The sequence below is a fragment of the Oryctolagus cuniculus genome, chromosome 18 (assembly GCF_051225735.1).
Source record: "Oryctolagus cuniculus isolate XC-2025 breed Fujian yellow rabbit chromosome 18, ASM5122573v1, whole genome shotgun sequence".
In the NCBI taxonomy this organism is placed as follows: Eukaryota; Metazoa; Chordata; class Mammalia; order Lagomorpha; family Leporidae; genus Oryctolagus; species Oryctolagus cuniculus.
Genome location: NC_142884.1, coordinates 60,502,680 through 60,517,472, shown reverse-complemented (window position 1 = coordinate 60,517,472; position 14,793 = coordinate 60,502,680). Strand labels below are relative to the sequence as shown.

Here is a 14,793-nt window from a genome sequence, read left to right as displayed (position 1 = left end):
AGGCAGTTGGGCCCGCACCCCACGTAGCCAGCGCCCACGCTGGGCCTGCCAGTTGTCAGTGCGCTTCACAGCTCTCCTCTCATCGACCTCCCTCCTCTCTGCTTGTCCCAGACGAGGCTCAGAGAAGGGGACCGACCGACTCGTGGTCACAGAGCGCTGCATCGCTGGGCAGGGTGCGTCCCAGAGGTTGCAGGGGCCACGCGTGAGCCCTGGATCCCGGCCTAAGTAAGAGGGTTGGCCCCCTCCCCGCTTCCCAAGTACCATGACTCTCTGGAGATTCTTCCATTAAAGCCCTAGCACCTGGACGCTTTTACGAATGCAAAGTTCCCCTTCCATCACCGGGACACCTGTGCTCCCTCCCTGGTCGACGGAGAAAAGAGAGCAGAAACACAGAAAAAAATGCAATTTATGTGCAGGGCTCATCAGGGTGCTGGAGAGAGGCCGCGGAGTCAAGGAGAGGGGGTTCACTCACCCCCCGCCAGGGGGCGCCAGGAAGCCGAGAGGGGGTGTGCCGCTGTGGACTGGTCCCTCAGCCAGCCCGGCTTCATTTGCTTGCAGGTTTCAAGGGGAAGGACTGGCCCCGGGGCCCAGGTAGGAGGCCCTGCTCTCAGGGGTGCTGTAAATGGTTAAAGCCCCAGGCAAGCCGAGAGCTGGGCCTCCCAAGGCCGCCTGGACATCCAGCAGGAGCGGGGCCCCCAGCGTAGGGTCCTTCCCTAGGAAGAGTGGGTTTGTGCTCAGCAGCCAGGAAAGGTTGCCCTTCCCACCGCTCAGTGAGGATGAAACATTCCCAACCTCCTCCTCTCCTGCCATGGTGAGGGGATGGCTGGACCAAGCCGGGGGGCTTCCCTGCAGAACACCCCCCCCCATCATGGTAACTTGCTCAGTCATGGCCTCCCTCAGGTCCTGAGTCACCACATTACCTGGGCCTGGAGAACTTAATCCCTTTACTGCCAGCTCACTCTCACCCCTCTCTGGAACCAACGGCTGCATCTGCAAGAGAGAACCCCAGGAAGTAGCTGGGCAGGGAGCCAGTGGCTGAGGGGGAGAGCTGGGGACCCCCAGCCCCGGGCAGGCCTCTGCCAATATGGCTTTGGCTCACAAAAAAGCAGGGACCAAAGGGTGAGAGTCCACAACCCCAGACCCCTACCATCCCCTCCCTCATCTTACCAGGGACAGCTCCATGTCTAAGTCCATCAAGGTCCATTCTCTGCCTTGGAGGCTGGGGCCCAGCACCTGGGGAGCACGCCAGGTTAGTGGTGCCCTCCCCATGCTGCCCAGACAGCTGGGCCCTGGGGGTTCTCCTGCCCGTGCCCCAGCCAAAGGGGTACTCACATCCAGGGGTCCTGCAGGCTCCACACCTTCAGGAGGGGCCCTGAGCAGCATTGGAGGCAGCAGACTCTCTGGGCTCCTGTCCCCCCTCTCCAGGCCCAGAGGCCCCCTGTGCACAGAGAATCGCTATTGCCCTGCAGTGCCCACCCCCTATTAGGTTCCTAAGGAATGAAATTCCCCAACATCTAGAAAATGCTACGCTGCCCCTCCCCCCACCAGAGGGCTTCCCACCTGGGACCTGAGGTTTGGGCTGTGGAGCTGGGGGCTTGGGAGGCATCTCCTCCCTACACCAGTGTCAGTACCAATGGTTCTTAAACTATCGTGTATTTTACAGTGATTTCAGTGAACTCGTTTACATGCAGATTTCTGGGTCCTACCACAGAGACGCTGAGTGACCTGCCTGGGAGTTCCTGCTGTGAACCCTGACGCTGGTGCTCCAGGGAGCACTCTGGGTGGAATCAGGTCAGTATCTGAGATCCCACTGCCCACTCTCCCCCTCCGCCACGAAGGGCCAGACCCAGCCGGGCAGCTGGGCCTGCCTGACTAGTGCTGCTCCACCTGCAGAGGTGGCCGCCAGTCAAGAATGGGCTCTGCTCACCTGTCGGGAACCTCCCTGGGACCCCTTGGTTCAGGCTGTTGGGCATTCCTGGGCCCTTCTGGGCTGAAGCTCCCTTTCCCTTCCAGGATGGCCTGCACCACAGCCACAGGCAGCGGTGGGGGGGCTGTCACGCAGAAGTCACACTCGTTTGGGGCCAGGGCCAGCCCGGCCTCGCCATCCCCCCCTGGACTGGCCGGCTCTTCTTTGAGCAGTGCCAGGCCCTTCTCCCTGCACGGAGAAAAGCTTCAACCAGACCCTGGCACTGACCTCTCCCCCACCCTCACAGCCACCTGGGCTGCCAGGCCCTCCCCTTCCAAGCTCCCCCCAGCCCAGGGCAGCCCCGAGCCCCTTACCTCGTGCCACCACTGGGGGGAGACAGCCTGGGCCCTTCAGGGGATGGGGAGTCTTCTGGGATGTCAGAGATGATGGGGCCCCTGGCCCTGTGAGTGCTGAGGCCCAGGGTAGTCTCTGGGAGGGGCTGTAAGGAGAAGAATAGACCCAGCCCTTGACCTCCAGCCACAGGGAGAGCCAGAGGCTAACCAGAGCTCACCTGGACCACATCTAAGGGAAAATGTTTGAGGAGGGCCGCTCAGGCCATGCTGGGGAGCCCAGGTCAGGTTGGGGGTGAAGCCTGGCCTCCATCTTCTCTTTTGGGAGTGGGGGGAAGGGAAAGGCTCTCCATCCACCCCACTGGGCCCTAGGGGAGGGGAGAAGAGAACCTACCGACTGGATAAAGTAGGGGTCCTGCAGGAGGGCACCAGCAAGGGGGCAGGTGTTGAACTTGGCGGGTGTCGGGCAGGAGCTCCCCTCATCCAGCATCAGGGACCTGTGCAGGGTGACCGGGTACAGGCAGGGGTGGGCAGGTCAGCTCCCCTGTGCCTCAGCCTGCACTTCCCTCCCTCCCTCCCTCAGGCCCCAGCAGCCAAGTCAGCAGAGCTGAGGCCTGTTGCCAGGGCATCAGTCACATGCTGGAGGTGGAAGGGGCTCCCCCCCAGAGATGGGGGCCCTTTGGGGGTGGAGAGGGGAGGGAGGGAGTGTGGTCTGAGCCCCTGGCCCTCTGCTGCTAGCATACTTCAAGGGGAGGGGAAGGGGCTGCCGGGGGGAGAATTTTGGGGATACCATCCTGGGCATCTGGGAGTGGGGGGCCTTGGTGGTGGAGCTGGGGGGAGTTTCGGTAGAAGGGGGTGTTCCAGCAGGGAGCCTGGGGGGGGTCCTGAAGTAGGTGGTGTGTCCCAGCATCCCTGGCCCACTCACTCACAGCTTTCTCTTGGCTCCTGCATTGCTGGGCCCTGCCTGAAGTGGCCCAAAGAGGCACTGGATCAGCTGAAGAGAAAGCAAAGGGTTAATTCATACCTCACCCACCCCTACCCTAGCAAGAACTCAGGTGGGCTCGGGTGGGATAACTCAGGTACTGGGGTTCTGGCAGGAGGGGAGAGTGTCCAGGGGGCGGAGGGAGAAGCGAGATGGGGGCGGGGAGGAACACCTTGCCGATGACCCGGTGCTGCTGACCGTGGCTCTGCCGCAGTGTCACCACCTCCCGCCATAAGATCTCGTTCTGCCTGGGGAAGGGGTGCGAGAGTGCTGAGGCCTCTGCGAGTTCGCCAAGTCACCCCTCTCACCACCCCCCCCAAATGGCGAGGCTAGCACCCGAGGGACCACCCAAGGTGATGGTTCATTCCACGGAGACCTGAGCTCCATAGTTCGGCCTTTCGTCAGGATGGAGACACCAACGCCCAAGAAAGTAAGGGGCTGTCCAGAAACCCCCGGCGACCAGGATCCTCTCACCCAGAACCCCCGCCCAGCCTTCGTGTCCCCCGCACTGCCTGAGCTCCCGCAGCCGCGCCTCCGTGCTCTCCTGCACTCCCCGCAAAGCCTGCACCTCGCCCAGCAGCCGGCCCAGGTCCTCGGGGCGCCAGCGGCTGTCGTCGCAGCGCAGCGCGGGCACCTGCGGGCAGAAGCACCAGTGTGTGTGGGGGGGGAGGGTGGCATTGAACAGGGTGGACGGCTCCAGATCCCCGCCTCGGGTCTGCAGGTTTCCACCGGCCGCCCCCACCTTGCGTCGTACGCGCTCCAGGAGCTGCTCGCGGCCGCGCATGAAACTCGGGTGCTGGAACTCGACGTGGTCGCGCTCTGGCCTGAGCAGGCCACCCTGCTCGATGCTCACCACCTTGCGAAAACCATCTGCGAAGTGGGGCGGGGGGCGTGAGTCAGCCCACGTCCCGCACCGGGGCACCCACCCCGCCCCCGCCCCCGGCCCCTGCCCCTGCCCTAGGCACTCACACATGTTGAGTTGGCGCACAAAGCTCGCCATGTTGCTGTGCTTGAAATACTGGGGCAACACTTCCTTGGCGAAGCGGCTCTGGTCGCTTACAAGAAAACTGGTCCCGCTCTACCGAGAATGCCCCCCGCCCACCGTGCGGGTGAAGAGGCGCGGTGAGCTGGCGCCCTCCGGCCCCAGGCCCGCGCTCTGACCAGGGCGCCCACTCACAGTCACCCTAGGATCTGGGTTTGCAGCTCAGGGGACAGAGGATAGAGTCAGGCCAGAACCAGCTCTGAGGCCTAGGCTGGGGGACCCCAGTGAGTCCCGGCTCCCAGCCCGACCCAACCTCTGCTCAGCTCTCAGGAGGAGCAAAAGTGGACCCAGGTTCCCCCCCGGACAAGTCTTCCACCCGCAATGTGATCCCGAGCCGAAAGCAGAGCCGGCCCTTCCCTTCTCCTGGTCTGTTTCCCGGTTTGTCGAATGGGGTGGGCTGAGAAACAAAGGATCTCCAAGAGGTCCTGACCCTTCCTAAACCCCAGAGGAAGCTGCCTCACCCCATCGTTCACACCCCCTTCTGGACGGCGGGATCGAGGGGCCCGCAGCCCAAGCCCAGGAGGGGGCTGGGTGGGCCTGGGTGTTCACTGACTTGGAGGGACCCCGGGGACCACTGGGGGAATCCAGGGGCCCCAGCCCTCACCGGGCTCCAGCGGATCAGGTGGTCGGTGCCGGGGTCGCCCACCAGCGCCCATAGCTTGCCGAGAAAGGCAGGCACGGGGCTGGGGCCTGGCTCCGTGGGCAGAGCGGCTGGCGCTTCCTGCATGGCGCAGTCTCGGCCCCGCTCAGCGCTGGGGCCGGCCGCTGCGGGCTTGTCAAAGCCGCGAAAGTGCTGCGTTTGCCTCCTGCCCCGCCCTACTCCGCCCCCAGGCGCCGGGTCAGGCGGGGGCCACGTGCGAACCCGCGGGGCGGGGCTCGGACAGCGGCTGTCACCCGCAGACAGAAGGGCTGGCGGGACCCCGAGGTGTGCCCCCGGGGAGGGAGACCTGGGTTCGAGTCTCACCCTTCACCTTCCCTCTGTGCCCCTCCTTAGTTCCTTGGGAGAAGTGGCCCGTGAGCGGCCCAGCTGCGGGGGAACGTCCTAAAAGGCGATGTCCGTGGGCTCAAGGAAGCCCATGGCAGGGTGAGCAGATACGGTGCGGGACGGGGACTCCAGCCTCCCTTCTGGTCCCCGGGGCATTGCCATTCCAGAGATGCGTTTCCAGGGATGCCATTCCAGGGACCGACCGGGAGTCTCGACCCCTCCCACCTCTGCCGGGCCCTGCCCACCCCCCTCGGAGCTCGCCCGCCGGCCATTCACAGGACGCAGCGTGACTGCAGGATCTGTTTATTTCACTCTCAGCCTGGAGGCCCGGCCCCTGCCGAGGCCCTCCCTCCCCCCACGCCTGGGCGCAGAGGGATGGGATGGACGAGCCCAGTAGGAGCCCAGGACAGCGGCAATCGGCCAGGGTTGAGAGCGCGGAGTGGGCTCAGAGCACCAGGGACTGGGTGCCATCCCACAGGCCCCAATCCCCTGAGGGTCAGCAGGAAACAGAATTCCGAAGGAAAGGGCTAGCAACTGGGGTGCGCCCGGGCATCCCCAGCCGGCGTCCCTGAAGGCTTCTGTCTGCGGGCGCGCGCGGGGGGGTGCCCCATCACGCCACAAGCGTGGGCCGCCAGGGGTGTGGCTCGCGCTTCAGTTTGAGGGTGTAGCTGCGCAGGCGCGGGCAGTGCGCGCGGAAGGCATTCAGCACCGAGGGTCTCACCACGCAGAAGCAGTGCGCCTCGCACAGGTCCGCGCAGCGCGCCGCCAGCTCCTCCAGCGCTTCGTCCAGCGCCGCCGAGGCGGCGGCGCGCACCTCCAGCTCGCGCAGGGTTTTCGCGTAGTGGCGCGCGGCAAAGCGCACGGGGCCTGCGGTGTCGCCCGAGAGGTTGAGGCGCAGCGCGGCCACGGGCACTGATGGCTGCAGGATGCGCGTGACGCTCTCCTCAGGCAGCGCCGGCTCCAGCTCCAGCTCCACGGCCAGCCCGGGGTGGCGCCGGCGCACGGCAGCCCAGACTTCATCGGGCAGCGGGGATGCGCGTGCATCCTCAGGGCACTCGCATCGCAGGGCGAGGAGCACGAAAGGCGCGCGGTTGGGAGCAGCTAGCGCTTCGAGGGCGGCGCATGACAGACTGGCCAGGTGCAGCCCGAGGGCGCGCAGGCGCGGGCAGGCCTCCAGCAGCTCCAGCACCGAGCTGGGCCCCACGCTGCCTACCAGTGTACGGTTGTCCAAGAAAAGGCTGCGGAGCTCGGGACAGCCGTGCGCCGCCTGCAGCACCAGCCCGTCGTCTAGCGTGAAGGGCAAGCCGCGCAGGTCGAGGTGGTGTAGCTCGCGGGCGGCCCCGCAGACGGCGTGCACGGCGCCCAGGACGTCGCGGCCAGCGTCGAAGAGCGGTTTCTCGCCGTGACACTTCAGGCACAAGCTTCTCAGTCCGGGGGCACGGCCCGCCAGCGCCGTCAGCAGCTCTATGGCTGCTGAGCGGCTCGGCTTCCTGGAGGGCTCGAAGTCCAGCCGCAGATCGTGAACGTGGTCCAGGCAGGCGAACACATAGGAGCGCAGCATGCCTTCCAGCTCCCAGTGGCAGCTTGGGTTAAAGCGGTGCAGAGGGGGAGTCGGTGACGTCCCCGCGATCAGGGGAGCAGCCTCTGTCTTACCCCTCAGCTGCCATCCCCGCGTCTACCCACTAATTGCACACACCTGCGTCTGACTGCACCCGGCCACCTGCCCCAAGACAGCCGCCGACGGTAGGAGGGAACTCCCATCCCATCCCTTTAGAAGACTTCGGGGACGTCTTCGGCAGGTTGAAACCCTAGCACGGAGAGCCAAGGATATTTTAGGAACCGGCTTTCTCGGCTGTCTCTAAGTAGGCGAGGCCTCCAGACTCCTGGGTTCAATTCCTGCCTCTGCCAGTTCCTCGCCTCCTGTTCTGGGGGAAGTGTCTGTCCATCTGCCTTAGAATTCTGTCTGGGCAGTGGAGAGCACGATACTGCCTAGCTAGCACACCAGGTTTCTGTAGGATTGAATGAGTTCGTATTAAGGCCCTGAGAACAAGGGTTGGTTCAGGACAGGAGTTCAAGACATGCTATCGTGTGCTTTAACATGGGCGACCACTGCATCCCTCCCCCCCACCGGCAGCTGCCGGAGGCTCACCTGATGTTTGTGTGGTGCCACATGGAGCTGCAGGTGGCGGCAGCGGCCCAGGCTCTGCAGACGTGGGCGGCAGCGGCACGGTCCCTTAGCGGCAGGTGGCGGAAGATGAGGGCCAGCACCTCCTCCGGCAGCTGTTCTTTGGGTTCGGCCATCCTGCACCTCGAGGTGTGTGTGGGTTCCTCTGCTCCCTGCGACAGCTCTGGGGGCCCGGAGAGAGGGGGGCAGATGTCCCTGGGCTCAGGAAATCACAATGTTGAGGGAATACTGGAGCCTGGTGGAGTGCTTGTGGCCCAGGGGGCTGCTACAGGATAAAGACTTTCAAGACAGCAATGGCAGAGCCTGGGTATTAAGCCACGCCTGGGGTCCCACCTGACTGTACAGGACTCATGCTCCTGCAGTTGGGCTCTGAATGCCAGTCTCTGGTTCTCCTTTATTCCCTCACTTGTTGAACAAACCCATGACAATTATGACCTACGTGGGAAGTTGCACAAGTCTTTCCCTGGGAGGGTAGAGGGCATCTGCTGGGGCCCTGGCTCGGCTACACCACCCCATGCCCCTGCTCAGACTGATCCAGGAACGCTGCTTGGGCCAGGGAGTCACTGAGCACGAGGCATCAGAATCACCCAGAGGTGGGCTCACAATGCAAACTCCACCGCTCCACCTCTGGGAGGGGGAAGGCCCAGGAACTTGAATTTCAACAAGCCCTGGGTGACATTACAAGTTCCCAGTTGAGAAACCCCTGTTCTGTCCCCGCTGGTTACTAGAGAGTGGCTACAGGGTTAATAAGGCGGGAGCATCAGCGAAGACCTTTTAATTGTCAGGGACCAGGAGCCAATCCGGAAGCGGGGTTGCAACAGCTGGATCCGCTCAGGGAGGGGAGGTTTCTGTCCCGCTCCGCCTCACCGGGGAGGTGTCGGGGGTGCTTCCTCGGGCCGGCCCGGGGAGATGAGGCTCGAGCCCAGAGGGGCGCGGGAAGGTTTGCGTACACACCTGTCACACCGTTGGCCAGTTAATTTTCTCACCTCTTTGAAGCTAGCCTTCTCTCCTGAAATTTGTGCCACAGGCACCCTGGGGCTTCAGATTCCTGGGGCCGTGGCAGGGAGTAGCAGAAATGGGAAAGTATCAGGCCAGATCCCCCGTCGGATCCCCAGGGGGCGCCCTCTCGTCGATCCCTCTTTTTCCACGCGGAGGACAACTGACACTTTCCACGTTGTGGGCCCTCTGGACTGCCTCTGAGTCCCGCCACCCCCCAAAGTCCCCTCCCACGGGCGACTCTTGCTTCCTTCTAAGCTCGGGCTCCGGCGTCTTACCTGCTCAGCGGACCAGACGGGCTCTGCCCAGGGGTAGGGGACTGGCCGCGGAGGGCGGCGGGGCGGGAAGGAGCCGCAGGCAGCCGGGAGGGCGGGGCGCGCGGGCGGACGGGGCGGCCCGGCCTGGGGCACCGCCCCGGCGCCTCGGCGCACACCCGGAAGCGGCGCGAGTGGAGCCGAGCCTGGCTGGCGTGGGCGGTCGGGCCCCGCCGAGGCAGCCAGGTTAGTGCTGAGGGTGTGGGGGGCTCGCTAGTGCGAGAGGGGCGCAAGCAGAGCGTGGCGCGGTACGCGTGTGTCCCGCCGCTGCCACGGCAAGCTGCGCGGCCAGTCTCCGTGGGGGGCAGGGGAGGGGCACGGAACTTGACTCGGTTGGGTTCTTTGTCCCAACTAAGGGCTTTGGAGGGGCGGTCGGGCATATAGGTGGGAGGGTCGCGGGTGGCGGGCCTGGTTCTGAACAGTTCCGTGAGCCGAGACCCCCTTGCGGGAGAAACCCCCGCGGGAGGGTGACCTTGCGGGGCCGGGAGCGGAGCTGCGGGGGAGCGGGCACGCGCACCAGGCAGCGGGCGTCGAGGCTTTTGGCGCCTGGACCGGTCTGCAGGCCGCTGCGGCCACGCAGCCAGAGGCGGGGCTGCCTATGGACCCCTAGGTGTTAGTGGGGCCCTGTGTGCCGCGCTGGTCCCTGATAGGGGCAGTGTTCCTGGTTGGCGTCCGCGTGTCCCATGGACCGTTCTCCGGACTCAGCTGGGAGCCTCAGCCCGGCCCCAAGAGGGGCGGAGCCCGCGTGGGTGGGGTGCGGGGCTTCCCGAGGAGGGCCTGGAGGCCAGGGCCTCCCGCCTCTCCTCCTGTGGGGAGCAAACCGGACTAGACTGTTACTGGAATTAAGACTTATTCTATGCATCTGCTCTCCCACAATATGGCGCTGGGAGAGAAGTAAACAGCTTCTGCACAGCTGCCTCCAGTTCAACTAATAAACTGTAGGACTTGCTCCTGATTGGAGAGCAGCGTGCTCGGCGTGTGGGCAGCCGAGCTGGGATTGGCGGAGGAGGACTATAAAGGAGGAGAGAGACGGCATGCACCAGGAACATCTATGGGGAACATCTAAGAGGAACACCTGTGCAGCCCCCGAGAGAGCCGGCCGGCGGTGTGCCGCTCCCCTGCGGAAGTGGGGAATGTGGCCAGGGGGAACTGCCCTTCCACGGAGGTGGAAGGGATAGTAGCCAACCCGGGAAGAACCAGCAGCAAACCCGGGGAGGGCCGAGCAGATGAAAGAACAGCGCAGGGTCCTGTGTCGTTCCTCCACGAAGACGGGGAGCGACATCCTCCACTCCCTTAACTGACCCCACACATTCCCATCTGCCCAGTGCTGGTGCGCGGGAGGGAGCACACCCCCATCTCCAGGTTCCCAGCGGCTGCACCCCACCCCGCAGGCCTGGTGGGCAGACTCTGGGCCCCCTCGGTCCCTGCCCCTATCCCGGGGGCTGTGTCCACAGGGTCTGGAGGGTGGCTCCAGCTCGGCCCCGCCTTCCCTCTCAACTCCTTGGCTGGCTTCCTTCCACCGTCCGCCCCGTTTGTGGTCTCCTGGTTGTTGGTTAGTTTAGAAAGACACTTTTATTTGCTGTGTTTAATACAAAGGAAACATGTCTATTTTCTATAAGGTAGAAAATTGCTAAATACAAAGAACATTTAACATCCAGCCCAACCCCACCCTTGCCCCAGTCCTGCTGCGATAAACACAGTGCTGGCTTCCTGTGAACTTCCAGACGTTTTTGGATGAATACATAGTGTTTTACGTGAGAAGGTTGGTGGTGGGGAGGGTCTCCCCAAGGTGTGCCCCCTACGTTAGACCCAGGGTAGGGCCTTCACCGGGCATCACTTCCTTTGCCAGGGTCTGGCCGAGGCAGAGGGGGCCCAGCCAGTGACGGCCCCAGCCTTGGCGCTCAGGATTCTAACTCCCTCTCAACAGTGTCCCGGGCGGGGGTCTTGGGGTCCTCCTGGCACCCCACCCCCAGGGGCCAGGTGGGGCCACCATCTGTCTGGTGCAGAGCCTCTCTTGGCCATATGCATATGTAAATATTGTAAAGCAGTGACTGAGAGGGCAACATGGGGGGTGTCTGTAGCTCCTGTGTCTTGGAAAAGTGATGGGGAGAGGAAGAGACCGGGCGTTCCCCCCTTGCTGCCTCCCGGGACGGCCACTGGAGGCCGCTGTGCGGAAGCTCAGTGGTTCCCTGGCTGGGCCCCTGTGCGCACCCTGGTCTAGGGCGAGGCTTTTGACAGGAGGTGGATGGGGGGGGATGCGGGGGCCCTGGTTCTCTGTGCACATGGAAGGAATCTCTACTGGAACCGTGTGAGTTGATGACACAGGAGCTTTATAGCAAAAAGGGATGATGGAGCTCGCGTAGCCGAGAAGCCGCGAGCGCAGTGGCTGCAGGGACAGCTGGCCCTGGAGCACAGTGAGGTGAGGAAAAGGCGTGCCCCTTTCCCCTGGGTTCCACGGGAGCTGCAGGATGCGTTCCAATTGGCCCAGCCTGAGCCCTGTTCCCAGCCCCGGCTCATCATTGCCGGAACCTGGAGCCAGCAGTCCCGTGGTGTGAAAGGGGCTGGGACGTCCTCCCGGCAGTCGGACGTGCGTGGATGCAGGTGGCCCCGCGAAGCGCAGCTGAGGGGGGTTAAGTGCAGGTGAGGGTCTCGAGGGAAGGCCCCGGGGGCTCGCGTGCAAGCCGAACGCAAGGCCAGGCCGTGGGTCTGGTTCGCTTTGAGGCCTGGGCATTGTCCGGAGTGAAGATGTCTCCTGTCCATTATGGTGAGAGCCACACTGGCCAGTGGGGCAGTGAGAATGGCTCTGTGCTCGTGTCACCGTGGCCCTGGGTGCTCTCTCTGACAAGGCAGCGTAGGCACAGTCCCTGCTATGAGGCTGGGCTGGGCGTAGGGGGCTGTGGGCTGAGCCGGAGGCCCAGGCCTGGCAGGTGGTGAACTTCACCCCTCAAGTACACCAGCTGGCCAGGGCTGCTGTGGGGGCCAGCTGGACCACACGGGACAGGAGAGTTGTCTTCTGGGCTGGAGGTGATCTGGACTTTTGTCTACCTCTCCAGGGGGCAAGATGGCAGCAGGGCCAAATGGGTGCCAAGAGTGGGTGGGCAGCGCCTACCTGTTTGTGGAATCCTCGCTGGACACGGTGGTCCTGTCGGACATCTACGCACAGCCCCAGCAGAAGGTGGCGGTGTACAGGGCTCTGAGAACTGCCTTAGCAGGTGCGTGGGTGGGCAGGCACGCAGAAGGAAAGGGGGCCCGGGGTTGGGGCCCAGGCTAGGGTCCCACTGCCTCTCCTTGATGGGCCTGCGCTTATCCTTTTTAGGGAAAAGCTTTGATGATGATGATGGGGTGGGGGTGGGGGGCTACGACCCCTGGCTGCCTAGGCTTGGTCTTTTCTGTGTCTGGCATGTGTATCCTTGGGGTGCAGGCGCGTGCGTCTGAGCACCACCTACCTATTTGTAGGCTAACTTCCTGCTGTGTGATGCCTGCCCACGCCAGCCGGCTCACTCCTTTCTACTAATTGCCCCCCCCCCTCTTTCTCTTTTCCTCTCACTGCAGCACTTCTTGCCCAAGACCCCTCCCAAGTGCCTACCGTTTCGAGTCCCCCTTTTCCATCTCAGAGCAGAGACCTGAGGTCAGTTGGGGGATCTGACCTGCAGCCCCAGAGTGGCAAGAGCCCCTCTTCCAGGCCAACAGGAGCCGCACGTGGTGGAGGCGGAAGAGCAGAAACTGTTTTCTGCCTCCAGATCTGCCCCTAAGTAGGCTTGGCCGCCCAGGGCACGCATGCCTGTGCTGTGGGGCCGAGCCCCTCCCTTCTTAGGTGGGGCGTTAGGCATAGGCGCTGCGTGACACCGCTCTGGCTTGGAGTGCTCTCTGCGATAGGTCCTGGCTTCTTTCTAAGCTGCTCTTTGCGTCTGTGTTTTGGTTGCCATTTGGGTACCCTGGGGTCATCCTGCACCCCAGCCAGGTCCCAGGATGGGGACGGGTGTCTGGCCATGGGTTTTGCCCTTCCTCCGGCCGTTTGGCGACCGCCATGCGCCTGACTGCCCGCCTCTGCAGAGAGCGGCGGGAGCCCAGACGTGGTGCAAATGCTCAAGATCCATCGCAGCGACCCGCAGCTGGTCGTGCAGCTGCGTTTCTGCGGGCGCCAACGCTGCGGCCGCTTCCTCCACGCCTACCGCGAGGGGGCGCTGCGCGTCGCTCTGCAGAAGCGCTTGGCGGCGGCGCTCCAGCGGCACTCGTTGCCCCTGCGGCTGGAGCTGCGCGCGGGCTCAGAGCTGCTGGACGCTTGGCTGACGGATGAGGAGCGCTGTTTGAGCTGCATCTTAGCTCAGAAGGTGCGGCCGGGCTGCGGTCAGGCTTGGGGGCGGTGGGAGCGGGCTTCGTCTTGAGACCACCACTGATGGCGCCCTCCCTCCCCTAGCCCGACCGGCTCCGGGATGAGGAGCTCGCGGAGCTGGAGGATGCGCTCCGGAACCTGACGTGCAGCCCCGAGGGTCAGGGTGGCGGCGTGGAGGTTGTGCTGGCCCCTTCGCAGCCTCTGGTCCCCTCTCCGTCGGAAGAGAAGCCGTCTCCGCCGGCACCTGTCCACACTTTTCTGTTCCAGGGTCAGCCCGTAGGTGAGGCGCGAGTGCAGAGGCAGGGTTGCCAAGGGCACGGAGCTGGGCGAGGGGCGAGGACTGGGCCGGGCCTCGCTGGGAGGGTACGGGGTTCCCGCTCCCATCTCCTTCCTCCTGCTCTCCGCAGTGAACCGGCCGCTGAGCCTGCAGGACCAGCAGACGTTCGCGCGTTCCGTGGGCCTCAAGTGGCGCAAGGTGGGGCGCTCGCTGCAGCGCGGCTGCCGGGCGCTGCGCGACCCCGTGCTGGACTCGCTGGCCTACGAGTACGAGCGCGACGGGCTGTACGAGCAGGCCTTCCAGCTGCTGCAGCGCTTCGTGCAGGCCGAGGGCCGCCGCGCCACGCTGCAGCGCCTGGTCGAGGCGCTGGAGGAGAACGAGCTCACCAGCCTGGCAGAGGACCTGCTGGGCCTGAATTAGGCCCAGCCCCGGAAGAAGGGGCGGCCGGCCGGCTGGCTTCCCGGCCGGGGTCTGGAGCCCCTGGATGACCGTCCGGGCCCTTCTGCTGCTACCGCTGACCCCGTCCATCCGCGGGATGCTGCGATCGGCTTAAACTGCTTTCCTCTCGGCTGCAGCTGCCGGGGCAGAGCTGACTGCCTTTCCCAGGAGCCAAGTTCGCTGGGGGCGCTCCTTTGGGGATCCTACCCCAGAGCTGGGATAGAGCTGGGGGTGCGCCTTTGGGGACCCTACCCCAGAGCTGGGGGGAGTGGCGCCGAGGTCGGCTTCTCCCTCTCCCACCCCGGAAGAGAGGCTCCCAGCACGAAGCACCTGGGTGTTGCAGAAGCACCGGTCTCGCCTGCCTGCAGCACACACTCAGGGTGGGACCTGGATGCTGAGCCACGGTAATAAAGTGTAAGGACAAAACCAGGCGTTGTGGAAACACCAAGGAGGGCGCTGGGCTTCCTGGAAGACACAAGTGTGCATAGGGGTGGCAGGGAGTGAGGGCAGGGCTCTGGTCTTGGCCAAGGTGAGAGGGAGGGACCAGGAGGTTTAGAATGGCTGGCTCAGGGGTGGGTGGACTTGTTGAGACCTGTCGGGCAGGTGGACAGCACGGGGTCTCGTGAGCCCTTTGATGGAGTTTGGGTTGTATAATGAGGCTGATGGGACGCCTCTGGGAGGCAGGGCCATGGGGGATGGTGGCCCAGGGTGGGGCACAGCAAGGATGCAGGAAAGCGGTCAGAAAGCAAGGGCTATTAGGAGGGAGAGCAGCAGGCCCTGGCCCTGGGTGCGCCGTGGGGTGACAGAGGACCTGGAGATTTCTGCCGCTAGCTGCTGGGCTGGAGGCTCTGGGGGGGGGGGGGAACGCTTGCTCTGTGTGGACCTGCTAGGCATGTGGCCCTGCAGGACTGCCGAGGAGGGCGTGGGAGGGCAGCTGGATGAGGGGTCAAGGGTAAAGACTGGGAGCGTGGGCGGGGTGGCCACA

General features: G+C 64.4%; 3 protein-coding genes across 18 annotated transcripts; 1 reads left to right on the top strand and 2 right to left on the bottom strand.

Moving 5' to 3' along the window:
• Positions 1-110: 110 nt before the first annotated feature.
• Positions 111-14,234, top strand: TRADD (TNFRSF1A associated via death domain). Of its 6 annotated transcripts, XM_089320232.1 has the most exons (7): positions 173-225; positions 1,171-1,249; positions 1,692-1,791; positions 11,814-11,972; positions 12,814-13,091; positions 13,178-13,373; positions 13,501-14,234. In XM_089320232.1, the coding sequence occupies exons 4-7, from the start codon at positions 11,822-11,824 to the stop codon at positions 13,788-13,790; spliced, it is 915 nt and encodes a 304-aa protein (XP_089176358.1). In that variant the 5' UTR covers positions 173-225; positions 1,171-1,249; positions 1,692-1,791; positions 11,814-11,821; the 3' UTR covers positions 13,791-14,234. The 6 variants fall into 6 exon arrangements, with proteins under 6 accessions (XP_089176357.1, XP_008255656.3, XP_089176358.1 ...); XM_089320231.1 differs by lacking the exon at positions 1,171-1,249 and having other exon boundaries at positions 111-225; positions 1,712-1,791; XM_008257434.5 differs by lacking the exon at positions 1,171-1,249 and having other exon boundaries at positions 117-225.
• On the bottom strand, positions 389-5,207 carry HSF4 (heat shock transcription factor 4). Of its 7 annotated transcripts, none has more exons than XR_016225289.1 (13): positions 4,885-5,139; positions 4,208-4,316; positions 3,981-4,108; positions 3,748-3,872; positions 3,411-3,486; positions 3,186-3,250; positions 2,651-2,753; positions 2,281-2,405; positions 1,928-2,051; positions 1,333-1,438; positions 1,168-1,233; positions 921-990; positions 389-713 (listed from the first exon to the last, which is right to left on the bottom strand). XR_016225289.1 is itself a non-coding variant. In XM_002711640.6 (13 exons), the coding sequence occupies exons 1-13, from the start codon at positions 5,005-5,007 to the stop codon at positions 562-564; spliced, it is 1,476 nt and encodes a 491-aa protein (XP_002711686.1). In that variant the 5' UTR covers positions 5,008-5,207; the 3' UTR covers positions 389-561. The 7 variants fall into 7 exon arrangements, 5 of the variants coding, with proteins under 5 accessions (XP_002711686.1, XP_069918701.2, XP_069918703.1 ...); XM_002711640.6 differs by having other exon boundaries at positions 1,928-2,155; positions 4,885-5,207; XM_070062600.2 differs by having other exon boundaries at positions 1,928-2,155; positions 3,713-3,872; positions 4,885-5,083.
• FBXL8 (F-box and leucine rich repeat protein 8) lies at positions 5,553-8,864 on the bottom strand. Of its 5 annotated transcripts, XM_089320235.1 has the most exons (5): positions 8,725-8,859; positions 8,437-8,498; positions 7,415-7,613; positions 6,962-7,073; positions 5,553-6,848 (listed from the first exon to the last, which is right to left on the bottom strand). In XM_089320235.1, the coding sequence occupies exons 4-5, from the start codon at positions 7,024-7,026 to the stop codon at positions 5,876-5,878; spliced, it is 1,038 nt and encodes a 345-aa protein (XP_089176361.1). In that variant the 5' UTR covers positions 7,027-7,073; positions 7,415-7,613; positions 8,437-8,498; positions 8,725-8,859; the 3' UTR covers positions 5,553-5,875. The 5 variants fall into 5 exon arrangements, with proteins under 5 accessions (XP_089176361.1, XP_089176360.1, XP_089176359.1 ...); XM_089320234.1 differs by lacking the exon at positions 6,962-7,073 and having other exon boundaries at positions 8,405-8,498; XM_089320233.1 differs by lacking the exon at positions 6,962-7,073.
• Positions 14,235-14,793: the final 559 nt, after the last annotated feature.